At 39.7% G+C, this 27,012-nt stretch overlaps 3 protein-coding genes across 26 annotated transcripts in view; all 3 read right to left on the minus strand.

The window, feature by feature from the left end:
* The window catches only part of ppfia1 (PTPRF interacting protein alpha 1), a 41,626-nt gene extending 35,580 nt beyond the window's left edge, over positions 1-6,046 (minus strand). For 16 of the 21 annotated variants that reach the window (XM_051378708.1, XM_051378697.1, XM_051378707.1 and 13 more), the window contains exons 1-2: positions 4,997-6,045; positions 1,595-1,855 (exon numbers count right to left, since the gene is read on the minus strand). In XM_051378708.1, the coding sequence (XP_051234668.1) occupies positions 1,595-1,855 (261 nt within the window). In that variant the 5' untranslated portion in view covers positions 4,997-6,045. Of the gene's footprint in view, positions 1-1,594; positions 1,856-4,996 lie in introns of all 21 variants that reach the window. The other 5 variants (XM_051378709.1, XM_051378706.1, XM_051378698.1 and 2 more) reach the window with 3 other exon arrangements.
* Positions 6,047-10,188: 4,142 nt separating this feature from the next.
* Positions 10,189-13,613, minus strand: LOC127351341 (ZP domain-containing protein). Its single transcript, XM_051378810.1, has 6 exons — positions 13,469-13,613; positions 12,017-12,201; positions 11,519-11,919; positions 11,211-11,310; positions 10,845-11,028; positions 10,189-10,776 (listed from the first exon to the last, which is right to left on the minus strand). The coding sequence occupies exons 1-6, from the start codon at positions 13,521-13,523 to the stop codon at positions 10,637-10,639; spliced, it is 1,065 nt and encodes a 354-aa protein (XP_051234770.1). The 5' UTR covers positions 13,524-13,613; the 3' UTR covers positions 10,189-10,636.
* Positions 13,614-14,285: 672 nt separating this feature from the next.
* Positions 14,286-27,012, minus strand: part of LOC127351324 (uncharacterized) — a 34,578-nt gene continuing 21,851 nt past the window's right edge. The window contains exons 1-15 of one of the 4 annotated variants that reach the window (XM_051378763.1): positions 24,744-24,911; positions 23,173-23,378; positions 22,171-22,308; positions 21,506-21,644; positions 20,900-21,423; positions 20,475-20,869; positions 20,164-20,305; positions 19,915-20,055; positions 19,766-19,828; positions 19,157-19,215; positions 16,569-16,759; positions 16,064-16,467; positions 15,725-15,824; positions 15,346-15,544; positions 14,959-15,262 (exon numbers count right to left, since the gene is read on the minus strand). In XM_051378763.1, coding sequence (XP_051234723.1) covers positions 15,123-15,262; positions 15,346-15,544; positions 15,725-15,824; positions 16,064-16,467; positions 16,569-16,759; positions 19,157-19,215; positions 19,766-19,828; positions 19,915-20,055; positions 20,164-20,305; positions 20,475-20,869; positions 20,900-21,423; positions 21,506-21,644; positions 22,171-22,308; positions 23,173-23,378; positions 24,744-24,866 — 2,964 coding nt within the window. In that variant the 5' untranslated portion in view covers positions 24,867-24,911 and the 3' untranslated portion in view covers positions 14,959-15,122. Of the gene's footprint in view, positions 15,263-15,345; positions 15,623-15,724; positions 15,825-16,063; positions 16,468-16,568; positions 16,760-19,156; positions 19,216-19,765; positions 19,829-19,914; positions 20,056-20,163; positions 20,306-20,474; positions 20,870-20,899; positions 21,424-21,505; positions 21,645-22,170; positions 22,309-23,172; positions 23,379-24,743; positions 24,912-27,012 lie in introns of those variants that run through there. The other 3 variants (XM_051378764.1, XR_007880856.1, XM_051378768.1) reach the window with 3 other exon arrangements.

Raw genomic sequence — 27,012 nt, forward strand, 5'->3', positions numbered from 1 at the left:
AAATCCTTGATTCATTGTCTATAGCTTACAAGAATTGATTTGCCAGGTTCAGTTAATGACTTGTCTGACTGGAGATCAACTCCTCCAACAAACATTTTTGTTTGTTCGACAGAATAAAGTCGTGTGTGTAACTCGTAGCCTCAGTGTTAATTGATAATCATTATTATTATTATCATTATATTAATTGTTAACTGGTAGCTTCTGACTTCACGTATCATGTAAAGAACAAGTAGCTCACCTCCAACGCTGCCATCAATTCAACATCCATAAACAACAATTTACATATATTTATTCGGCACTGCATTAAGTGTTAACTGAACCAGAGTCCGAGTCCTAACAGTGTCTGACTGTTTAGACTTTGGATGATGTTTTTCTGGCTGTACGACACGGAGCTGCAGAGACAGTCCTTGGCATCCCACACGTGTGTTTAACATCAGTTCTTACCATCTGATGTTAGGAAGGTTGTGATTCTATCAGTTCTATCAGCACTGTGTAATCTGCTCTGCTTTCCATTTGCAGTGGTCCCTCACCATGTACAGACCTCTCTGCTTTCAGCACGGTGATCTGCAATCTGTCATATTCTGAGCTGTGATCGTCTCACGGTTCCCTCACACATTTAATAAAACGTGAAACAAACCCCTGAAAATAACCAGCACCATAACTTCATACACTGGATGCATGTTCAACTAAAACTACAACAACACATAACCGGTAACCAGCCTCTTATGCATCATTAAAAACTGGGAACCTGATCCCTTTGTTTTAAATATAAGACCACAGAGTCATTAATATAACAGGGACCTGCAAGCAGATGGACAAAGTCGGGATCACTGTTGCCTCCACATTATGTTATGCAGACAGTAAAAACAGAGGCACTACTGTGACAACCTAATTACTGTAAGGGGATTATTGCATTTAAATTATATGCAAAGTAAACCTAATAACATTACACAGTTGCTCCATTTGGAGGGAAAGAAATAAAGCTATCTGTTTTTGCTCCTCGTCTTTGTCTGAAGCAAAAAAACAAGAAGCAAATGTGCCCACTCTGAAGACGACTGTGGTCGGTCATTAAGTTATTTATTGGATGCTACTGCGCTTGTTTAAATGTTCACTGAATGGTAAAATGGCTTATAGCAGACCACGGAGGGGCCTAATCTGCCTCTGTGCACACCCCACTGCATTTTGCAATCAGTCGGCCATACAACTCCACAAACCATACCAGACTCTGGTATCACTTTCTCTACTGCGGGAGCCAAAGATCTGTAAGAGCTGTCATCCAAAAGTGAGACTGACACTTTGGCTGACCACACAGCAAGGAGTCATGCAGGAATGGTGCTGTGCATGGCAGAAATATGTTTCAATGCACACCGGGGTTGATATGTTAAAATGTTCCAACCGGCCCGTGTGCATGTGTGCCACTCTTTGACAAACACAAACAAAAAACACTTCTGAAATATAACCCTTGCTTTAAAATGTGACCTTTGGGTGAGAGTTGGCAGGTATTTTAACTCTGTAGTGGACAGCTTAATCTGGGGGCGGCTGCTACAGCTGACAAACCATCCATCATCATATCATCCATTTCTGTCTCACTTACCTGTGGCAGAGCAGTGTTAAGTTGTCTCTGCAGTGAGTCCCTTTCGTGGCTAACTTCATGCAGTTTGCCCTGAGTCAAGCCCAGATTCTCCTGAGTCTCTCTCAGAGTGTCGAGAAGACGATCCCTCTCCTCCAGCATGGACACCATCAGCGACTCAAAGTGGCCCTCCGAGTCCGACTGCAGCGGGGAGCCGGAGCCCCGACGACCGCCGCCGCCTCCCCCTTCAGACTCGCTGATGGTGGGCATCACCTCGCACATCATCTACAACCAGATGGCAGGAGCGGGGCCAAAAGGAGGCGACAGGAGAACAAACAGTTTGCAGTTAGACGGGAGATCAGAATTATGAGGGCAAAAGGAGATAAGGAAATAGTTCTCACAGACATCTGGTGAACATTTCAGTATTAAGACATCTGAACTGCATAGATCTTTTTTAAAGCACTTTCTGACTCATTATAGGAGTAAAAGCACAAGAACAGGAATTAACAGCGGCTCAGTTCCATTAAGTATCCCAGTAAAGCGTTAGCATATTAAAAATTCCTAACATGATCAGAAAAGACACAAACTAAAAGGCCATTATTTGTGATTTCTGCTGTTGTCGAGCCGACAGTCGTTGTTGTTGAACCGTTCACACGACGCCATACTGCGCCGAACTGCCTCAGATCTGGGGGCATTTGTCGGCGATCTCCCAAAATAGTTGCCGAGTGGAAAATCTGGGCTAAAATCCCGTAATGTGAACTCTGCATGAGTCATTCCAGTGAGCCAGCATGCAGAATAGGTGGGAACTGGAACTGGACAATCTAAATGGAACGCAGTCCGATTAATGTTATTGATTACACCGACGTGTCTCTGCTGTGAAAGACGGCCTTTTGTCACCATCATCTCCTGAAATATATGTTCAATAAACTAATACAGAAGACACAAAACAAATTAATCTGACTCGAAAACATTACTCCTGTCCAAGGAGAGTTCAGTTTGTGTTAGTTGGGATTCCCTACCATAGCCAGAACTTAGACACAGGTTTTCATTCATTCTCCTCAAAGACAATGCCAATATACAACAGAAAAGTGTTAAATGATGGAGAAAAGGAAATAACTTTGTGGACAGAAATTGTGGGCGAAGGCCTCAAAATGATCCATAAATATAGCTCCACAGGCAGTACGAAACTTTGGGGATTAATCGTAAATTTAAGTGTTGTAACATTCGGCTTTTAAATTCATATAGTTCATGTTCTAAAAAAAAGACCCCCTCTTGAGAGATTAGAGATCAAACTAAAGACAGTAGGAAAGTCTAAAAGTGTACCTCCGAGGTGATTTAATCAGTGAACTCAGACACCAAAGCATCAGCTACTACAGCAGCTTACTGATTGTTACTAATGATTAACTGCTGCTGGAATATACATGCACGGAGTAAACAGTCACAGTTAACTGACAAAGACACTGTGATTTAAGGACCTTAACTCAATCAGAGGCAACTAAAAAAAAAAGTGTAGTATAATGTCGCATCTAACAACAGCTGGGCAGGAAGGTCTGGGGAATTAGAAGCACTCTCCACACCGAGGAGCTTAGGTCCTGTAGACAGCCTGTTAGACAAAAAGCCAAGAATCATGTGAGCTGGATTTAACATACCTACAAGGAACAACAATTTACAAATTGGAACAAACCCAGGAGGAACTTAGTGGCAACCAGAACTAACCCCCTTCATCTTATTCTTTGCATTGCCTGAGATGCCAAAAGCCATTTGCTTTTCAGAAACCAGTGTTCGGTTCAGTGCACCGACACTCAAACTGTATCTTCCAACTACTGTGTTCAAGAGCTGGACCATACCTGTGAAAGGGAAATCAGCTGGACACTCATCAACCTGTCATCCATAATTAACTCCAGTAACGTCAGATTGATAAACACTATTTCTGGTGGAAAGGAGACAAACTTAACCTAATTTTTCAGAAGCAAAATACAAAAACCAATGCTCCATATCCAGGTCAAGCCACTCAGGCTCAACAATGTTTATGAGGGGGGGGAGGGAGGGTCACTCAGCATCCATGAGAGGGAGTGACAGATGGCGGGTAGCGCAGACGTCCCCATACGTCAAAAGGTAAAGATGACAAACCATGATCTGGAGTCAGGGCACTTACATAGACCTCTAAAACCACTAAAACCACTAAAACCACTTATTCTGGAGTATTCACATCAGATAAAGATGATGGAGGGAGAACGGAGAATGACAGAAGGCTGATGGAAACACCACTTGTGGCCGTTAATTGTGTGACGACATGTGCGAGTATCAACCTAATCAAACATTAACTTAAGATAAGTTTGACGTTCTACAACTGCGGTTCTTGTAATGGAGAATAAAGCACGTGGACTTCAATGGAAAGAGGAGATCTGGTATAAACTGTATGTTACTACACAGAACTGGATCTAATAGATCATTGAAGGAGGTCCCTGTGTGCTCCGTTAAGATCTACTACCTCACCACTACCGATTGAGGTGGACAGATATAAAGGTTTCCCTGAAGAGCGGCGTTCGTGTGAGCTCTGTGAGGAATTTAATTTAATTTATTAATTTAAATAAAATCAGAAACAGACTGTTGGACCTGATCTGTTCCGGTTGTCTGAAGGTGAAAGGAATGAGTGAACTGATGTTGCTTTAGCCTCTTGTAAGCCCACGTGGGCTGAGGACCACAGGATGGTGCAGGCAGACGTGGGACAATAGGAAAATGTCACGTCACGATTATCTTGACCAAAATAATTGCGATAAAGAAATTATCACGATAATCATGAAAATATACTTCATAAAAACAAACATTTTGTTTAGAAACATCTATGTATTGCATCTCAGATAAGCACCTTATCTCCCTGTTCTTCATTTTTGAATCTTTATTCGTTTTAAGTTTATTTATTTTGGGGGGGGTGAACCAGGGTGATGGGATTAGGATTTTGGAGAGATTTGGGCTCCCCACTTGGTGCCTGTGTTCAAAATAAAGCAGGAAATCAATACAGGAGTGTACGCTGATGAGCTCCACAGCTTCTTCAAGTCAGGACATGTGAAGATATTCATGATTATCACAATACAAAGAAAATGAACCACGATACATTCGTTGAGTAATGCGTAAAAATATCTTATAACAGAGAAGAAACTCTGGCGTGACAGAAGAATAAAAAAGGTAAACACCTCATGTGACTGCCATTTGTACAATTATATATAAGTATCACACATTAACAGTTAATAACTTTAGATAAATGTGGCATTATTCATCTGTAATGGAGAATAAAATGTACTTAAACCAATAATTAAAGCACAGTTTTAATCAGTGTCCTCCACTATGATGCAGTCACACACCTTTAAATATAAAGTGTAACATCTGAACACAAACCTATACCTTCTACCTGTGTCTGTATCTCACCTTGGAAGAATAACGTTGATCCAAATACTTTAATAATCCACCGTTATTGTTTTATTGAAATCCAGCTGCTCCCTGTTTGTGTCAGCTCCTGTCAAGATTCCCAAAATATCCACAGTCACAGGAATTCCTTCCAGAGGCTGGGATGCATTAAGGCTGTGAAAAGGGTCTTCTCGGTAGGGGAAAAAAAAAAAAAAAGAGGATAATTTCCTAAAGGCCTCAAAGCAAAACCCTTTAAAGTGAGCAGAGGGCAGTGCTCCAAGTTCTGGCCCGGCTAACTCAGCGTTAGCAAGCTAGCATCCACTACGATGATTGCATATCTGGATTTTCTTTTTTTTTGGGGAAGTAAAGAGTCACAACAACATGGCCATCCTCCGGGATAAAAGTTCACCACTAAGACTGTAAGGTTTCACAACAGACTGACCTGTGACGGGACAGTGAGCTGACGTGGAAGCGGTGGTAGCCCGGCTAGCTGCAGCTAACTGGAAGCAGTTTCTTTGGCTTGAAGTCAACCGACGTTAGCTACTAGCCCGCTAGGTAGCTAACGCTCGCTAGTTTCATGAACTAAAGGATAACGTCAGGTCGCTTCTCTCTCCTTTAAAAGTAGACGACATCACACAGCATCTCATAGCAGTGTGTCTGACATTATCGGAAACACAGAAACAGGCTTTCTCCGGAGCCTCCAGCTCAGATTATTAATCTACCAAGCAGCGTTAGCGGCAGCAGCTAACAGTTAGCTTCCCGTCGAGTCGCGTCACCACATCGCTGCTCGGCTCCGAAACTTCCAGCCGACACCGAAACGGTACCGAGCAGCTGGTCCGGGCGGGGGGGGAGGGAGGGTTAGGAGAAAGCCCAACAAATAACACAACATAAAAAAAAAAAAGAGTATATTCCCTTCGGTTCCGTCCGAGTTCGGTGGTGTTCTCTCGGTGTTTTCTGACCGTGAAAGAGGTCCGTGAGTCGGGTCGCTGCCTGTCGCCTCTGCCGCCCAGCCTCGGCAGTCGGGGCTAGCTCCTGTCGTTAGCCGGGGAGTCCTCTGGAGGAAGAGCCGCTTCCCAGGTTGGGAGGAGGAGGAAGAGGAGGAGGAGGAGGAAGAGGAGCAGCGCTGTCAGTTCCTGTAGCTCACTGCTTCCCAAAACCTTTGTTCTTTTTTTAAAAAAACATCCTTTAATAAAGCGGATAAGTGATTTGTTTTATGGATATTATATGTGTTATATTTAAAAGTGTACAGTGAACTCAAACAGGGACCGCAGGAAGTTTGAGATCTGGATGAATGCTGAGCAGATTGTTTCCTGTTTAGGGAACTTTTGTATAAATTCTGTCTGTATTCTGGATTATTTTAATATTTCTTTGGCTTTTTTTGTTTTATTTTTGTTTATTTTTTTGTGTGTTTTCTTGTCCCAGGCACTATGTCATTGTTCTATTAGACAATTTACTTTTTTCCAATAAGTGACATACAGGCCTACTGTGTTTGTTTGTTTGTTTGTTTGTTTGTTTATTAAGATCCCCATTAGCTTCTGTATAATATATCCTGGGGTCCACACCGTTTATATGCTGGCAATACTATCCAAATATACAATTTATACATAAATATAATAGAACAATAGTAAAGTGCCAGGGACAAGACAACATTTGGTCAAATAAAAGAAGACTATTAAGTATTTCTGATTGTTAAATATATAATACAGACAGATAATTCCACAAAATGTTCCGTAAACAGTAAATAATCCCCTTTTTCATTCATCACAATCACTAGTTTCACACAAACGTCCTGAGTTCACTGTTTGTGTTCATTGTACAGTTTGTTTGTTTGTTTGATAAGATCCCCATTAGCCTCTTCACAATATATCCTGGGGTCCACACAGTTTCTATGGTGACAATACTATACAAATATACACACATTATTCATCACAATACACTGACACAACACATCGTAATGTACATGTGTATTTTTTAATGTTTTCTAGCACGCCTTAAAATCAACCACTGCTGTAGGGGGACACAGTCTTCACTCAGATAAATCCACACAATTACAAACTGAATGCACAATTTTATCAATTCAGTTCAGTTCAACAGTTTACACTGCCAAAGCAAATGTAAAATATATGTATATACAGATTAGTAAGATAATAATAATAATAATAAAGTAGAAAAATAATGAAATAAAAACAGATTTTTTAATTTAAATGTAAGTAAAGTCAATTTTTAATTAAATTGTCTAATAGAACAATAGTAAAGTGCCAGGGACAAGAGAACTCTGAATTTGTCAAATAAAAGAAACCTATTAAGTATTTATGATTGTTAAAAACTATTTAATAAAATACATAATACAGACGGATAACTCCACAAAATGTTCCCTAAAAAGGAAATAATCCCCTTTTTCATTCAGTACAATCTCTGGTTTTACACAAACTTCATGAGTTCACTGTTTGTGTTCATTGTACAGTTTTTATATAATATGAAATATCCATAAAATATTGTTCTTGGTTAGGATCTGTCTCTGCTTTCTATCTATAGAGATATTCTGACAATTTATAATCTCTTTGAACTGTCAGAGAACAGTCTGATCTACTTTAGCTTTCGGTTTCTTTCTTCCAATGTTCTATATAGGTTTATTTACATTGCTGATCATTTGGTTTGCTCTGACTATTATTAATTTAATAAACATCCACTGCCTCTATACAGGCAAATGCAATAGTCATTTATACAGGAATATATACTATACTATATATACATATAAATGCACCTAAGGTGTAGTATACACCTGCTAAGCATGTTCAACATGTTCCTACAATAAGTTTCTGATAAAAACCAATAAAAAATAAACGAAAATACAATATAATGTGACTATACAAAGGTACATTTCCCCCTTTGGATTAACTAGGAAATAACTGGAAAACATATTATTTCCTTCTATAAACGGCACTAAATAATATATGTAGGAGTCGGGAGTGATGGGCCACATGTCTTCATTACACTGAATATATTGATTTATTAGCATTAAACATGTTGGAACCGTTTCACTGAGTGACCTACATTCAGCTGTGGTAGATGAGATTGCTGATAGAACAATAACTTCTAATACTCACAACAAGACGATTGTGGCGCCATCTTGTGGCCGATCAACGCAACACGACGTATTTATAATGCAGAATGTAAAATCTAATCAAATTGATTGAAATAGGACATTTAAAAACAAGAGTTGACCAAATTAAAGACAACAATAGCAAATAAAATCCCAGTCCCTTTTATTGGCTACAGGAAACTGTAAATCTGACTCCAGATTCACATTGCTCTCAATGTACACACAGAAAAAAATATAAAGCAAGCTCAACAAGATAAACATAATCATTAAAGTACTATGTGCAGATATAGATGCATATATATATATATATATATATATATATATATATATATATATATAAAAACAACAACAGCAACATTTGTAGGCAGTAAGACAATGGTGCAGAGTTCAAAGGATGATTTATGTAGCAGGTTGCTTTATATAAATGAGGTAGGTGGATACAGTATACGTAGATTTGTGTATGAGTAATGCTATTTACATGTTTAAAAAAAACAACCGTATTTAAACCATGAGAATAAATCATTTACAGGTACAGTGGATGTTATTGCACAGGGATTGTTCCGGACACTGTGTGTTAATCTGTTCATCAGAGTGGGAAAACAACACTTGATTGAATCATACATGTATGAATTTATTTTACCATTTCGAAAATACTGAACTTGTAATTTTACATTTTTCTAAAGAAGTTGAAACAGAAGCAACTGCCCGTCAGAAAACGAGTAACAAACAGGCTGATTATGTCAATGAAGGACAAACAAAGATATCTTGTTGTCTGTAAACCGCTTTAACGAGAACGATCCTGCATATTTAAAGTCTTTAAGTGCTGGTTGAACTAGATCTGCATGGACCGTAAAACTTCAATTAATAGCCTTTTATTTGCCTCAGTCACTGAACTCAACCTGCCTTTATCTGGAACAGGCGCTTAATTCCTTTGACATTAAACTCTTGTTCAGCAAAGATATGAGATACTATGAAGCTGTTTATTCAAACCAGTGTAAATATAACTTGTGTAAAAATTAGGCTATTAACAAATCAATAATTTGATCATCTATAAAATGAACTTAGTGGTTGAATTGTGGAGAATCCTAATAATCTAACGATGTGTTGCATGTCCATATTGACAAAACTTTAAACGTTTATATTTGTGTATCTGTCAAAGCAGATAGATAGATGAACTTGAGTTTTGAGTCCTAAACAATCCATAATGTGCTCTTCTCGAGATGTAATTCCTTTTTAACAACAGAGAGAATGAAAAAAAAAGATCTTTGGTATAATTTTATCCAACTGGCGCTCTGTAAAGTAATTTTTCTTTCTTCTTATTTTTATCTCCTGCAACTTGATTCGAAGATGCCAGACTGGTTCAGATCGAGTTGATCTGAGGAATTAACTGTCGACTTGTTGGGAATGAATAGCATAAACGAGTGAAGTCATGGGTCATTGATGTTAAAGTCCAAGTCTTTTATGATTCTGTTGAGTCATCAAATGTATTTTCTTCTGTATTTTTCCCACTTTGATTTGAAATGTCTCACTGACTGTCAGCTGTGTGTATGGGGGAAGAGGAGCGGTGGAGGGAATATAGAGAGAGAAGGAGACAGGGAGTAAGTCAAATAAGCAACTACACTTTAGAAACAAGCCCAAAAAACTGCAACCAACAACTACTAATATTTGTCAGGGGCTTGAGATTAAAAAAAAGCATAAAGCTGTTTCTAATAAGCGGACTTGGTGACTGTGAACGCTGTTTTCCCACCGGGCATATGCATTCAAACAGCCCCATTGTACAGTGGAGCGTACATGAACACTCCCTCACTAACTTTAAAACATATATATTTACTATTTAACCATCCCAATATTTTAATATACACAATATTAAATGAATCTTGCCTAAAACAACACAAATGCATAATAAACTGAGGAAACAAAAGCCAAATACCCTCTGTTGTTGTTGACTGCTTGATTCAGCCTAACAGTGTAACTGACATCTGCACTCCATACACACAGTCTGTGTGTGTGTGTGTGTGTGTGTGTGTGTGCGTGTGTGTGTGCGTGTGTGTGTGTGTGTGTGTGTGTGTGTGTGTGTGTATAAGAGAGGAGGAGAACAAAAGCAAACACATTTAAGAATTATACGTTTTATTGATCCATTACCCAAGTGTATCATATTAGACTGTGGTCTAACCATAAACAGCTTTTGACATGCAGTGCTGGCATCCAGAGGAGGGATCATATAAACCATGCTGTAAAACACAGTATTAGAAGCAGTTGCAAAGCTACATGGGATCCCACAACAGGGAAGACCACAACTGAACACCCAGCAGCCGCAGTGCTAGTTGATCTTTTCAGGGTTGTTTAATATAAAACTGGTCTCTGGTTCCCTTTGTGCACAGGAACAGTTTTTCCTTGCAGCTGGAGACTCTTCTGAAGATGTTAATATAGGATTCATCCATTTAAATGTGTAATTTAGATACACGAACCAATATTTGATAGCAAAATTAATTTAAAAAATAGCTTTGTATATTAAAATGTGATTAATATAAGACTGGTATTCTGCTCATGCTGCTCTCTTAAGTGTCAAATTCAGCCAGAGGGTGGTATTTGACCCCTGACACTTTGGCTCTGTACACGACGGCTCCACTGATCATACCAACAGTGGCAAGAAGACATCCAGCGATGAACACCAGGTTCAGATTCAGGTTCAGGTTCACTGGAGGAAAGAGAAGCAGAATTACAACCTGAGTACATCGAGGCGGGTGCGCTGTGAAGAACACATACCTGGCCTTTCTGTGAGCTCTGCTGATCTCTTCAAGCGGATGGGCCCCTGGGACACACGGTGCAGGGCGCTCTGGATGACAGCCTCTCTCTTCCCGTGGCGATGTGAACTGGCTACGCATCCCTTCGAGCACCTGCTGTTGGGGTTCCCCAGTTTACACATCATGACTTCACAGATGATGTACACCTGAACGCAACAGGACACGCTGTCGTTATATCAGAACACGTATCATTTTCTCTTCTAGTGGACAAACAGTATTATAGCTAGCGAGTTCCATCTAGCACATAGCTTCATTAGAACCATTCAGAGATGATCACAGAGACATTTACAGTGCGTTGCTCCAGTCTAATCGCAGAATCCATTCACACCTGGTCATACAAGCCGATGAACTTGAAGGAGTCCATGCTGAATCTGAACTTTCTCTCGTGGGGGGAGGAATGGATTGTAAGAGTCATGTCAATTTCACACCTAGTCAGTGCAAAAAAACAAAAAACACATAAGAGATGTTGCGTCTGTAACTGGATGTAATGTAACGTTAACACGATTAATTCCCATCTATCCATCAACTGTCTACAAATGGTTCCACTGATGGAGACATCCCAGCATGCACTGACAGACAGACATTCAATCTGTCGTATGCAAGCCAACAACGAACCTTAACTAATATCATGCCTACCCATTTTCAATGATGGTGTATGATGGTCTGGTGTTTGGGTTGTTATAAGGAGCAGCTATGCAGGTCTCCACAAACAGCTCGGTGTTGCGGACTGTAGAGGTGGCTTCTATCTGCATGTAAATCCTGTCCCCCATGTTATACACTTGAGGGTCATCACCCACAGGAATTGAGGTTTTGAATTTGTCGTCAGGATAGAAGAAAAACTGATATGTGAATGTGCCGAAGCCTTTCTCCCAGACGGTGATATTCTTCCTGTTTGCTGTGAAGCCCAGTGTCACATTCCCCCGTTTGGGGTACTGGCAGTAGAACCGAACTTCCACCAGGTTCCTCCTTGTGATGACATTAGCGAGATCGTCGACCATGGTGAGTTCATTCTTGAAAAAGAGGTTGTTGTCATCTTCCTGCAGAGTAAAAGGTCACACATTCAGTCTGATTAAAGGGCAAAGCAACAGCAGTAAGTGAGAGAAGAGCACAGTGGGTGCAGACACCCTGCGGTACCTCCATCTGAGTGCCACAAGCAGTGAGGGGGAAAACAGCGATGATGTGAGTTCTGGTGGAGAGTTTCTTCAGGCTGCAGGCGCCACCTGCGGGGTCATTGAGCTTCAGATGATCCTCATGGACTGATGGAGCTTTCTCAACCTCTATTTTCATTGTAGAGTCCGTGCAGACCACATTGGATTTAACTGGAGCAAAGATATACAGAATATCTGTAAACCATTTATATACATTAAGCTGAAAACTTATTCTGTGATAAAACCTGTGATAAAAGCTTAAGTGGCATCTGGCTGTAGATTGCAACCAACTGAATACAGCTCAGCCTTTTTTCCTTTCTGTGACAAAGAAACTATAGTGACTGCACAACTCGGGATAAGGGCGCCATCTGGAGCTTTCACAACTAAACATCTGTGTGTGTGTGTGTGTGTGTGTGTGTGTGTGTGTGTGTGTGTGTGTGTGTGTGTGTGTGTGTGTGTGTTGGCCAATGAACACTCCCTCTGACTCACAGGTTCACTCACTCTGTAGTCCTGTTCCTCCCACTTCAGAGACCTCTGAGGCTCTGTCCATACTGTTGGTTGCAACCTGTAACCGCACTGTTAGATGCCACTAAATCCTGCACATTGGTTCTTTAACTCAAAGTACCATAATAATAAAAAATACTCCACTACTGGTGAATTCTTGCATTCGTACTAATTAAAAGTAGGCTATTTATTATCAGCAACATTTACTTAAAAAATATTAAAAGTTCTGCAGTAAAATGCTCACTGTCAGGGTTTTAATATTATATCTGATGTTTTTTATTCATGTCTAGGTTGCATTTTACTGCTGTAGATGTTTATGGTCGAGCTCATTTGAACTACTTTATAATACTGCTGGGTATTAAATACAGCAATGCATCCTATTCTGTAAGATCATCATATGTTTGTAGTATGGCTGTGCTGTGACGACCATCTTTAAAAAGTCAGGAAAACAGTTTTCAGCTTTGTGCACATTCATTTTCCACATAATCCCAGACGGGTTTTCAATAGTGGGAGACATTTTCCACAACACACAAATATTCATCCTTCAGAGAAAATATTGGACAGGAAGAATATGAAAACATTGTAATCTGAACAATAACTTAAGTTGTCAGACATATTTATTGGAGTAAAAAGTACAATATTTGTGTCTGAGATATAGTGGAGTCGAAGTATAAAGTTTTATAAAACTAAAATACTCGAGAAAAGTAAACTAGAAATAGATTTACATTGATTTTATACTTAGTCTAAGTACAGTATTTGAGTAAATATACTTAATTGGGTACATATTCCACCCCTGAAACAGAATTTGTAATTTATTAGAAATACAAATTATTGAATTTATATTAAAGTAACTGACAGAAATCCTAATTTTAAAGACGTCACAACTTCATCTAGTGTAAGCTGGCTCTCATCAACTCAGAAAACTCTAACTTACTGCCGTGGACCGTCAGTCCTGTCCCCAAAAGGACAAACACTGCGAGAAAAGACATTTTCCCCTCAAACCGACTCCCTTCTCGTCCCTGAGCTGCCAGACTGTTGGACCGTTATATAACTACGTGTCAGTCCGGCGGTAAAGGGCAGGGTAGGTGGATTGAACCCCAGAGATACTGATACCAATCTTCTTCTGAACATCGATACCAACCTCAACAGGATCGATACAAAGTGGATCCATCACGTTGGATCACATCCTGGGTGTCTCATCCGCATCTCCGCAGCTCAGACAGTTGACACAATGAACAGTTATTATTACTGTGTTCACACAAGCATGTGATTAAGCCAATAAAATGTCAATTATTTGTCTGCTGTAATCAATAAATTCAGATGTTCACCTGATCAAACATCAGTTTTGCTCTAAAAGTACATTAGCTGCTTTTAATAATAAAAAACCCGTCATCTATCATCCATATCTCTTCGATATCGGTGATTATGGCACTTAAACTACCAGATCAAAACAAAACTTTGCACCATATCCCACCCAAACCTGGCCAACTGCGCCCCAGTGCTGCGTTCAGGGGCTGCTCGGAAACTACAAAGCGTGTGGTCTCTTTATTAATATGAATTGTTAATATAATAACATTTCATTGATTTTTTCTATTATAAAGTGTCACAACCTGGCTCAAGGCTGAATAAAGAAGGGGAGAACACACGAGAAGATACATAAATGTAAAGAAACCCCTTAATCGGACATGTTGGACAATATAAAGTGTGTGTGTGTGAGTGAGAGAGAAAGAGAAAGGAAGAGGACAAAAATATGATTTCTGCATGTTTTTATTGATCCATTAAAAAAGTAAACATAATAGAATTTGGTCTAGCTGTATGCTTTTGACATGTAAAGGTGGTATTTGACAGAGCAAAGATTATGCTTGATATAAAATTCACTCATTTAAATGAGCACATCATTCGTAGAGTTAAGTAATCAGGATACAGATAGAGAAAAAAAGTTACATTCAGTTAAAATGGAGGATTGTAAACAGGATTACAATTTCAAAATATCAGTAAAATGTGCCTTTAGGGGGCGCTGTCGAGCCATTTTGCTACGCCCATATGCAAGACCCTTAGAATACGTACATTTTCACCCAATTTTGTGGCACATTTTATGAGTTTAGAGCTGGTTGGGGCAGCTAAAAATGCAATTAATTGGGGAATAAAATAATAATAATAATAACTAGTTCCTGTTCGGGCCCTAATAAGGAACGATTTACTACCATGCACATGTACAATGCAGTATTTTGTCTTTAAAGCAGAAAAGTCGAACAGCTTCACAGTAAAGAAGACGTTTTGATGCTAAAAATCTTGGTTTCCATTTTCTTTTCTAAGGTTACATTGTTCTGTTGTCTTACAGAATTGTCTTTATCTGCATATTTGGCACTGAGTAACAGAAAAGTTACATTACTTTAATATTGTGATACTTGGATTAGGTTGTGGATTAACAGGCAATAAAAGTAACTGTACTGGATTACATTTTTAAAGTAAACCTCTGAACCCTGATAGTTAGATACATGAACACCCAATATCTGATAGTAAAAGTAATCAATCAATCAATCAATCAATCAATAATTCTGGATTGGTATTTTGCTCATGCTGCTGTCTTAACTTTCGAATACGGGCAGAGGTTGGTATTTGACCCCTGACACTTTGGCTTTGTACACGACCACTGCACTGATCATACCAACAGCTGCAAGAAGACATCCAGCGATGAACACCAGGTTCACATTCAGGTTCAGGTTCACTGGAGAAAAAAAGAAGCGTAATTAGAATTCAGTCTCAAACAAGTCAGCTGGCTGTTAAGAAAAACACTTCCTGTTTTCATACTTGGGCTTTCGGTGAGCTCTGCTGATCTCTTCAGGCGGAGAGGACCCTGGGAAACCAGGTGCCTTGCAGTCTGGCTGACAACCTCTCTCTTTCGGCGGTGATGGTGACCACCTGACCATGTGGAGTTGATGCAGCCCTGCGAGCACCTGGTGCCGGAGTCCCCTGCTACACACATCATGACTGAACAGCTGATGTACACCTGAATGCAACAGGACACGCCGTCATTACATCAGCAGACAAACGGAGTTATAGACAGATCCCACATAGAAGATTAAACCTGCTAGTGTCTTCGGTTTACAAGTAAATACAAATGAAAAGAAATTCATGGGGTTTTTTTAAAATAAAAGTTTAAATGTAGTTGTATTTGTTTGTTCCTCACCTGGTCATGCAAGCCGATGAACTTGAAGGCCTCCACACAGAACCTGAATTGGCCCTTGTGATCGGAGGAATGGATTTTAACAGTTGAGTCCACTTTACACCTATTCAGAGCACAAACAAAAAGAAAGAAAACATAAGTAACTCGATACCTTGCAATGGATTCCATTAAAGGTGCTGATGATCCTACTGAAGGTGTATCAAAGGTGATAGACAACTATTCAAACTCATTCACACCTTCAGACAATTTAGTTACAACCCTCTCATATAAAAGCAAAAACCAAATCTTTACAAATAATTTGTTATGTCCTCTGTTGCCACTAGGGGGTGCACTCAAGCCTACCCATTCTCAATGATGGGGTAGGTTGGCCAGTAGTTGGGGTTGTCATAAGGTGCAGCTGTGCAGGACTCCACAAACAGCTCGGTGTTGTTGACTGAGGAGGAGGTGGCCTCTATCTGCATGTAAATTCTGTCCCCTATGTCATACTCCAGAGGGTATGAATCCGGATCAATCATGGTTTCGAATTGGCCGTTGGGATAAAACTCAAACTGGTATGTGAATGTGCCGAAGCCTTTCTCCCAGACTGTGACGTTATTCCTGTGTGCTGTGAACACCAGTGTCACATTCCCCCGTTTGGGGTACTGGCAGTAGAACTGCACTTCCAGCAGGTGGTTCCTGGTGATCAGGTCAGCGCTGTTGTCGACTGTGGTGATTTCATTCTTGAACCTTAGGTTGTCTTCATCTTCCTGCAGAATAAAATGTCACATATTAAGGTCTAATTCAGTGCTAATGAAAAGAAAAAGCAACACCAGTGTCTGAGAACGGGGAGCAAGTGACCCTGCGGTACCTCGATCTGAGTGCCACAAGCGTTGAGCGGGATCACAGCGATGATGTGAGTGCTGTTGGAGTATCTCTGGAGGCTGCAGTCGGTGTTGGTGGAGTCACTGAGCCGCAAATGATCCTCGTGGAGTCCAGCAAATGAAGCTTTCTCAACCTCGACCCTCATTGTAGACTCCGTGCAAATCACATTGGCTTCAACTAGAGCAAGACATATATATATATACATTTAAACCATTTATACACATTTATCCTGAAAACTGCATATTTTTATATCATAAATCATATTTAAAAGATATTGTGTAATAAAACCTGCATTAAGCAATATTTGTGATATGGATATATTACTTAATACTATTCACTTTATAAATGCTTTTCTAGGCAACATTATTAGGAAACACTCCATTAACTTTCATTGTTATGCAGATGATACACAGTTATATCCATCGATCAAGCCCGATGAAATTAACCAATTATCTAAATTACAAACATGTCTTAAGGACATAAAAACCTGGATGAGCTGCAATTTTCTGATGTTAAACTCAGAAAAAAAAGAAATTCTTAAACTTGGCCCCAAAAACCTTAGAGACTCACTGTCTAAAGATATAGTTACTGTAGATGGCATTACCTTGGCCTCTAGCACCACTGTCAGGAATCTTGGAGTTATCTTTGATCAGGACTTGTCATTTAACTCCCACATAAAGCAGACCTCTAGGACTGCCTTCTTTCATTTACGTAATATTACAAAAATTAGACCCATCCTGTTACAGACGGATGCTGAAAAACTAATCCATGCATTTGTTACTTCAAGGCTGGATTACTGCAATTTCTTATTATCAGGTTGCGCCAATAAGTCCATTAAGACGCTCCAATTGATTCAGAACGCTGCAGCACGAGTACTGACAGGAACTAGAAAAAGAGATCACATCTCTCCTGTACTAGCTTCTCTGCACTGGCTCCCTGTAAAATGTAGAATAGATTTTAAAATCCTCCTCCTCACCTATAAAGCTCTTCATGGTCAGGCCCCTTCATATCTTAAAGAGCTCATAGTACCCTATTACCCCTCTAGAACACTACGTTCTCTGAATGCTGGGCTACTTGTGGTTCCTATAGTCTCTAAAAGTAGAACAGGAGCCAGAGCCTTCAGTTACCAAGCTCCTCTCCTGTGGAACCAGCTTCCAGTTGTGGTTCGGGAGGCAGACACCCTCTCCACATTCAAGAGTAGGCTTAAGACGTTCCTCTTTGATAAAGCTTATAGTTAGGGCTGGATCAGGTAAGTCCTGAACCATCCCTTAGTTATGCTGCTATAGGCCTAGACTATCGGGGGATTTCCCATGGTGCACTGAGCTCCTCCCTTCCTCTCTCTTTCTGCACTCATTCATGTCCCATTAATGCATGTTACTAACTTCACTTCTTCCCCGGAGTTCTTGTGCTTTATCGTCGCGCAGGTTCTTATCGATCCTGGTGGAGCCTCCTGCCATGGTCCTGCTTGACTGCCATTGCTAATATCACTGATATTATTGTTATTATTATTATTATCACTATTATTGTTGCTACAGTTACTGTGGTTACTGCTTGTTGTCCCCCATCTTTGTTGTCGTCGCCATCAACTTCTTCATGTTCATCATCAGTCACTGCTATTAGTGTAGTTGTTGCTACAGTTGTTGCTGTGCACATCTGTCTGTCTGTCTGTCTGTCTCTCTCTGTCTCTCTCTCTCTCTCTCTCTCTCTGTCTCTCTCTCTCTTTCACCCCGACTGGTCGAGGCAGACGACCACCCACCTAGAGCCGAAGGATCTGTCCTAGGTTTCTGCCTCTTAAAAAGGCAGTTTTTCCTTGCCCCTGTCACCAAGGTCTTGCTCATGGTGGAACTGTTGGGTCTCTGTAAATAATGTTATAAAGAGTTCGGTCTAGACCTGCTCTATTTGAAAAGTGTCCTAAGATAACTTCTGTTATGAATTGGCGCTATACAAATAAAACTGAATTGAATTGAATTTAAATGTTTAAATGTTAAATGTAATTTCCTAGTCATGCTTCTTGGCTTGCAGTACTTCCTTTCACCCTCATTTATCAACCTGATCAGTAAGTGTGTAAATATGATAGTGTATTAGCCCTGTGTGGCATTTCTCTGCCCTCTAGTGGTCAAAATGGCTAAAGTCAGCTTTAAAGGTTCCCTGTGGAGTTTTAGACCTCTAGTAGCTCCAGGGAGCTGTTTTTCTAAGACTGAGTTTTGTTTATCTTATGCACACCCACACTCATGGATGCCAAGAAAAGCAGCAGTGTGCCAGCCAAGAAAGGGAAGAAGAAGAAGAAGAAAGGAAAGGTCAGATCAAATGAAAGTAAAAAGTACAACATTTGCCTCTGAGATGTAGTGGAGTTAGATTTCACCACTGAACATGACTGTTTCTTTCAAGGAAACTATAAAGAAATATATTATTCAAATTGTGCTTCAGCTCTAAGTGGATAGGTTTCAGTTAATATGAATAAAGAATCTTGCTGGTATTTCTGTGTGATGGAAGACTTTTGCTTACAATGGATGATCCAGGCTTTTGTTTTGTAACAAGGTTTACACAAAATGTTGACAGTGAAGTAGCACTCACCTTGTTTCTTCCCAATGTCCACTACAACACACCTCATCTCAGACTGATAGATGCCAGACCTGGAAAGCATCAGTGAGCACTTTAATACTTTAACTGATGAGAGTAATAACGATTTGCAATGTTACATTACAGTTATTAATCAAAGTAACTAAGTCACATTACTGTGTTCCCAGAATGTTTATTTTTTAGCCTGTGGTGTTAAGCAACTTTTAATGTTAAGTAAAAATAATAAAATAGCCTGCTCGTTGCTGCTCTTATAAATGAATATGCAGAAAAACATTACTTAAAGTTAAATTTAGATATAAATAAATTAGATATTTACATATACACACTCCTCTCTAAGTGTGATAGTAATAGTGCAAGTAACGTAAGTATACTAGGTAATCATTTAAGTAATATTATTACTTTTTAAAAGAGTAATAAGTATAAAATAAATAAAATAACTTATACACTTCTGATTTGTCATAGATAAAGTCAATACTATTCTTTGTCTTCTAATTACATTTAAACTCACATCATGAATTTACATTTTTATTATAAAGTCTTGTCAGTTTCATAGGTTCCTCATTTGTTCCTAAAAAACACCAAACACAGAGGAATGTTACTCACTGTGAGGTTGGGGTGGGGTGGTAATGGGAATGGTGTATGGGTTGAAAGCCGGTCATAGCAGCCCTGCAAAATATGTAAAAAGTTAAATCATGGTTTTACACTGACACACATACTAATTCTGTGGTAAAAGAAATGAACCCTCTGCTCACCCTGTCACTGCTTCAACAGCGAAGCAGATTGCGTAATGATCTCCCAGGTCATCTACGGTAGGCGTCCACCGAATGACAAACTCGTCATGGTGCTTGTGTTTGCTGATGTTCAGCGGTCCACTGATGATAATATCGTGTATTCTGTACGAAAGTAAACCAGAGATTTCCTCGATGATGCTGATGTTATCTCACTTGCTGAAATGATGAGAATGTTTTGCTGCCACTTTGATTATGTTGGTTTTGACTTACGTTGCGTATGAAGCTTGGGCTTTGACTTTTATCTCCACTTCTTTGTTGACTTCTGCTTGGATGTGTTCTCCGTTTTTAGGTGTTGGGGACACAAACTTTGGCAGGTAGAGTCCCTCTTGACACGAGGGAGCAGCTGGGTCCACTGGAGTTAAAAACAGAAAGAAAGAAAAAAAAATCCTTGTTTCTCGGAAAAGAAAAATAATCTTGTAAAGCATGTTCTGCACATTAAGGTGGTGCTCAAAGTGATTAAGTGTGAATTAGCTCATTAAATGTGGTCAAACAATTATTAGGATAAGTAAAACATCACTTACCAAGTAAAGAGAAATGCAAAGGAAGTTCACTGAGAGGAGCAGTGGAGGCGTGCAGGAGGTGTGTCTTGGTGATAGTGTAGATTGGGGGGGTTGTGGTTGGTGGTGTAGTTGTGGTCGGTGCTGCAGTTGTGGTCGATGCTGTAGTTGTGGTCGATGTTGCGGTTGTGGTCGGTGGTGTGGTTGTGGTCGGTGCTGCGGTTGTGGTCGATGTTGTGGTTGTGGTCGGTGGTGTGGTTGTGGTCGGTGCTGCGGTTGTGGTCGGTGGTGTGGTTGTGGTCGGTGCTGCGGTTGTGGTCGATGTTGCGGTTGTGGTCGGTGCTGCGGTTGTGGTCGGTGCTGCGGTTGTGGTCGATGTTGCGGTTGTGGTCGGTGCTGCGGTTGTGGTCGGTGCTGTGGTTGTGGTCGGTGCTGCGGTTGTGGTCGATGTTGTGGTTGTGGTCGGTGCTGCGGTTGTGGTCGATGTTGTAGTTGTGGTCGGTGGTGTAGTTGTGGTCGGTGCTACGGTTGTGGTCGATGCTGCGGTTGTGGTCGGTGCTACGGTTGTGGTCGATGCTGCGGTTGTGGTCGGTGCTACGGTTGTGGTCGATGCTGTGGTTGTGGTCGGTGGTGCGGTTTTGGTTGGTGGTGCGGTTTTGGTCGGTGCTGCGGTTGTGGTCGTGGTTGTTGCTGTGGTCGAAGTATACCACCACCACCATGAGGTTGTGGCCGGTGCTGCGGTTGTTGTCGGTGCTGTCGTTGTGTTCGGTGCTGTCATTGTAGTATACCACCACCATGGGGTTGTGGCTGGTGCTGCTCTCTTTCTCCTCATAGACAGTGGAGCCCTGAGGGATGTGGATCCGTCGGTGTAGGCCACAGTGATGCTTCTTTTCGGGAAGTCCTCCACCACCATCTCAAATCCATAAACTCTGTGGTTGGCACTGGCGTAATTGTAGTGTAATGTGCAAGAGCCCTAACAGTGTGAAGAATGAGACACTGAGTGAGACAAAGCATCAGTCCGACATTGTACAACGTATTAAGAAACTTCAGCTAACCTGATCTAAGTGGAAGCCTGAAGGTTGGTCACACCTGCTGCACTCTGTTCCTGGATTATTTCCATATCTGCATCGGACTTGGTCACCATCAGGATCAAAGGAAATCAGCTTGTATGTCCGTGGGCAGTTCTGAGGCACTCTTTAATAGACACATCAACAGTTAGTAACAGGATAAAACTTTCTATTAAGGTCATGTAATACATTATAAGCACATTCATAAGACATTATAATTCATTTACATTGCTTTATTAAAACGTTTAGCAATGCATGAGCACTTATAATGAGGTTTATGAACTATTATACATGGTGGATATAATGTATATAATGTTTATCATTCATAATGCTTTATTGACAAGTAACTGACGACAGTGTTTGAAAGAAGATTCTGAGTCCTGGGCATTGACCATTATATTTTTTACATTTGTAAACCATCTTAGAAGTTGTCATGCATGATTATAAACATCTGTAAAGAGTTTTATAAAGACTTATAAATAATAATATCATTCAGGACATTCATTTCAGTAGTTTTGGACTCCTGTAGCTATCTGGCTGCCACAATGTCTCTTTTGTACGACCACTGGGGGACAGCAAAGTAGGAACTTTTCCTCAGGTTTTTAAATAAAATGATTAAAGGTTAGTCTTCGTGTAAACTGCAGGGGACTTACCGTAGGAAAGGTAGAATGGCAATGTCCGGTGATCTGTTTGGTTTTCCAGTGTCAGATCTTGTTCCCAAATCCACATGTGTCAGTAGATTCCAATTATTAACCGAGTTACGAGTCGGGATCCAACAACAGCTAGCAGCACTGGTACGTGAGGAAACAACACTCTTGAAAAAAAGCATCTACCAACGGCAAATACAACTGAACATGCAACTGAAGGTCCAGTGTGTCACACTGAGGAGGATCTATTGGCAGGAATATAATATTCAGAGGTATGTTTTCATTAGTGTTCAATCGCCTGAAAGTAAGAATCAATGTGTTTTTGGTACCTTAGTTTTTTTTTATTTCTACCACTAGGGGGTCTCTGACATCAGAACAATAACAAGAACAAAGTTTTATGATGTTGTGAAGTAGCGTGGGATCATGGGAGTTGAATTATCCACAGAGGTCTCCTCCTCTCCAAAACAAACAGACCCGCTGATTAAAACCACTAAACACACTGAATAAAGCAGTTCCACCTTAAACACACTGAATAAAGCAGTTCCACCTTAACAATCACTGCTTCTCCCACGCTGTTGGACAGACAAAGGACGTCCCGGAGGGACTGCGAGCCGAGCTGCTGCTACAGTAGCTCAGCTTGAACATTGTTGGAAACATTTGTGATAATTTAAATACACAACTCAACTACATATAGAACATGTTTCATATTATAGCTTTAAACCGCCATGTTTCTACAGTAGCCCAGGACGGACAAACCAAACACTGGCTCTTGGACCTTTTGTGTTTTTCTTGAGTTTCGCAGCCACCGTAGTTTCTCCTACACACTTGGAAGGCTGAACTGTATTTAAATGGTTGCAATCTGTAACTCCACCACTAGATGCCACTAAAGCCTACACACTGGACCTTTAAGCACAGATAATGAATAAGATGATTCACCTCAAACTTCATTCAATAAATACGAACAGCAGCAAGAATATTAATATGATTTCAGTAACACAAACAGCTCACCTCATTTGAAAAGGTCTGTCACTGGGGACATTTCTCCTAATGACGGTTTCAGTTTCACACCATTGGCTGTTATATTTTGGTGCATTGGTGCTCCTGTCAAGTACGCCTCTCTGATATCTGGTATTTTGGCCACAGTTGCCGGAGTAGCAATTCCAGCTGTGGGAATACTGACACCCATCGTAGGTCGCCCTGTTGCGAATGTCCACCTGTGGAAAAAGATCAGATTGAGTAAGAGTTGAACTGTACAGCTAGTGATGGTTGTTCTGTAAATTACATTTCTGTGTATTTTGTTTGCACACCAGGTATATCACGCTATAATATATTTTAACAGCAATGTTTATCCTTTGATCAACAACAACAAATGTACACTGAAACACTGGCAGCTGTGGTTGCCAGAACTTTACTGTAATAAATACAGGAGAACTTTTTCTACTATTATGGTAAAAGGATATTAGTACTGTTGATTTTAAGTTTTAATCCATATTTTACTTTACTTTGCAGTTTTTACTATCAAAAGAAACAGTTTTGCCACATGAAAATACCATATAAATGCTATGATGGTGGTTTTCTGTGCAATTTACAGTCTGTAGTATTAAAGAAAAATACTTTATTCCATATAAATTCCTTTAAAATGCTGTATAAATAAAAGGTTTTGCCATGATGTATCAGTGTTTTACTGTTAACTCTTTAACCTATTTCAAGTTTATGGTCTTTCAATGTCTTGGTTTGACAGTTTTTCACTATAAAATTTACATACATGTTTTACAGTGTAGTTAAAGACCAACCTCTATTTCAAAAATCTATGCATTTTTTAAAATGATAAAAACAATAACATTGTAATATGTCTCTAAAGTACAGGGAGCAAAACCATAATGAATAATGATAACAACAATAATAATGGTACAATTATATAACAATCAACAGAAAAAAGCAGCACGGCCGAAATTACAGATCATCCAATTCCATCAAGTTCCTTCTATATATATCAGATATCTTGTATAGATTAAGCAGTTTTTCTTTTTTCTGTGAGCAGATTATATATTTTTTTGCAGAAGCTTTTTTAGAATATAAAATAATTGAAGGTACTCATGTTTAATGTAACTAATGTAACTTGTTTTTTTTGGAGTGAAGGTACAGAATACAAGAGCGTAATTTAAACTCTCTGTCGACAATCTGCCGGCCGCTAAACAACAAGAATGAAAGCAGGAATCAAAAATAAAACAAATTTGAGCACTTTAATGAAAGAAATCCATATTAGTTCTTTCTCTCTGAGGTAAAGAAGTTACAAACAGTAAAACCCATGTTGTTTTCTTTTTGAATATCAACATCAATAAAATAATGTTAAAAAAAGATTCTAAAACATCAAGGTTAAATTGATTTAACAGTGAAAATTACAACTGAAATCAATGTAAAAGCTTCTATATTCAGAATAATCAAATCCATAAATAATAATAATGATTAATTGATTGATTGATAGCGAATATGACAAATATCTGTCGCATAACAGAGAAAACATATTCACACATTATGCATAAGGCATATTGCATATCATTAAAAGTTGCATCCCTCACCTTAAATGTGCCATCAGGGTTTCTTCCTTTGTAGGTGAAGGTCACGGTTCCCCCAAAGTGATGTGATGCAGATGCCAGTGAGACCAGGAGCAGCTGAAGCAGGAGCGCCAGTGTGGAAGCCATGGTGCATCAAACTCTGTCCTCTGCCTCTCACATCCACCTGCAGCAGCATCCTTATATACAGTTACAGGTAGGCTGGAGAAGCTGGTGCCAGTCCTGCCAAGTTTAATGGTATGTGCACTATGTTTTCAGAACAAAAGGCCAGCTGCAAAACTGGTTTCAGTGAATAAACAAAGTAAATAAAATCATTCTATACTGCGGATCACATTGCACGATAACAAATGTTGGGGAATTGAAACTGAAACAATGAATTCTGTCCCATCCTTTCTCTTTAAGGGACTCCTTTTCTATTGATGAACCTGATGACCCCTGAATATTATATTCAGTGCATGAAAATAACAGTGGAGAGTAGCTGATAAACTGTACAATGAACCAGTGAACTCAATACCTGCAGGAAGTTTGGATGAATTCTGATTTTTTCCTGTCAATATTGATCAGAGATGAGTTTTTCTGATATTTTTAGGAACTTTTAATATAATAGTGTACAATATATATATTTTATTTTTTCAACAATCGTACACACTGGTGTTTATTTCTCCCTAACGCTTGGTTTATTAGCTCTTTGTTGTTTTAACTGCACACTTTTCTAATGCAGGATGAGGCTGTTTATAAGTGAAGACTGTGTGAGTATAGCTTGTGTTCAGGTCTTCATAGTTTAGATCTCAAATAATAATTTCAACTTTAAATATAACACATTTTCTTAAGATTAAGAAGGCATTGTGGCCCCTGTGTAGCTTTGGTGACTCCTAGTGGGGGTCCTAACCCCCAGGTTTGTACATATGTATGTACACACAACTTTTTAAACTGACATGGTTGCATTGAAAGGTGAGTAAATAACTTATTTATCACATTTCTTTCAATCTGGCTGTAAGAACTGGAAACTGTCATAGAAATAGTCAAATTAAAGACCCCGTCCAGACATGTACTAATACATTAATACAAATAGCCTGCTTGGAACAATAATGTGTAATAAAAATACATCTTAAAATAGACATTTTCTCCTAAAAAAAAAAAATACAGAATCTGAATATGCAAATTTGCAAAAAGGTTTTCCTGCTGGACACTCTCAGTGTCTGTGCACTGGTGGACCACACTGTAGAAGTTCTATACTGGACCAGGATTGACTTCCAGGCTAGTTCTTATGTCCCAAATAAGAGTAAAGCTGTTTTTTGAATGACGAGGGACTTTAAGTATCAGTGTAATGCCACTTCAAATGATAATAAATCTGAAAAGCCGTTTTGCTACTTTATTGTTGAACAACCAGTTTATCTACATCTGTCATCACAGTCCAAATCCAAATAGTTTGCAACCAAAGCACGACAAGACAATTAGGGTTTGTTTCTCTTAGCAGCATCACAAAGCTTACATACAGACAGTACAGCCACAGTCGGTGCTGCTGGGTTCAAACACCGTCATTTCACCAATCTGATTCAGAATGCTTTTTTTTTAATAAGCTACACCGTTAGGAAAAAAATATATCTGCAGTTCATTGATTTATTTTATTTCATCCTAAACTTTCTCTAATCTTAAAGTACGAGCTGGTGCAGTCTTTTGTTTATTCCAGAGGCCGGCTAAAAAAGAAAGGACAGAGCGTTTGCAGTCACGGCCTCGAGGCTTTGGAACAATCTGCCCAAGGACAGGGATCTCCTTGAAACTTAAAACATACTTTTATTAGAGAACCTTTCCTGATTTGACCTGAATTTTTATCTTCTTGAAGCATTTTTATTTCCTAGATGTCTTTCTTGATTTATCAAGATTTTATCTCACAAACCAAGCCGCACAGCCACGATGTAGGAGCTCTGACACACAGGCACCAGGCGTGGCCCTCTGCCACCTCCAGCACCTGCGCAGAAGAAACAAAGCTTTGTTACATCAAACTGTCATCCCCTCTCTCTGTCCCCATCAGTTGTCTAACCTCAGCTGTCCCTGTCTAATAAAGGTGTAAAAGGCCAGAGCTAAACTTACTGGGATGCTTGTTGGTCGATCTGGTTTACTCTTAACTTACAATGAATAGACCCAGTTTTTTCTTTCTTTTGTCTTGAAATGAACTGTAGGGGTGCCCTGCTTGCTCATCTGGTGGAGTGTGCACCATATGTACTAGAGCTGAGTCCTTGCTGCAGAGGCTAGTGTTCGATTTCTGCCTGTTATC

This window comes from Dicentrarchus labrax, unplaced genomic scaffold (assembly GCF_905237075.1).
Source record: "Dicentrarchus labrax unplaced genomic scaffold, dlabrax2021, whole genome shotgun sequence".
Taxonomy (NCBI): Eukaryota; Metazoa; Chordata; class Actinopteri; family Moronidae; genus Dicentrarchus; species Dicentrarchus labrax.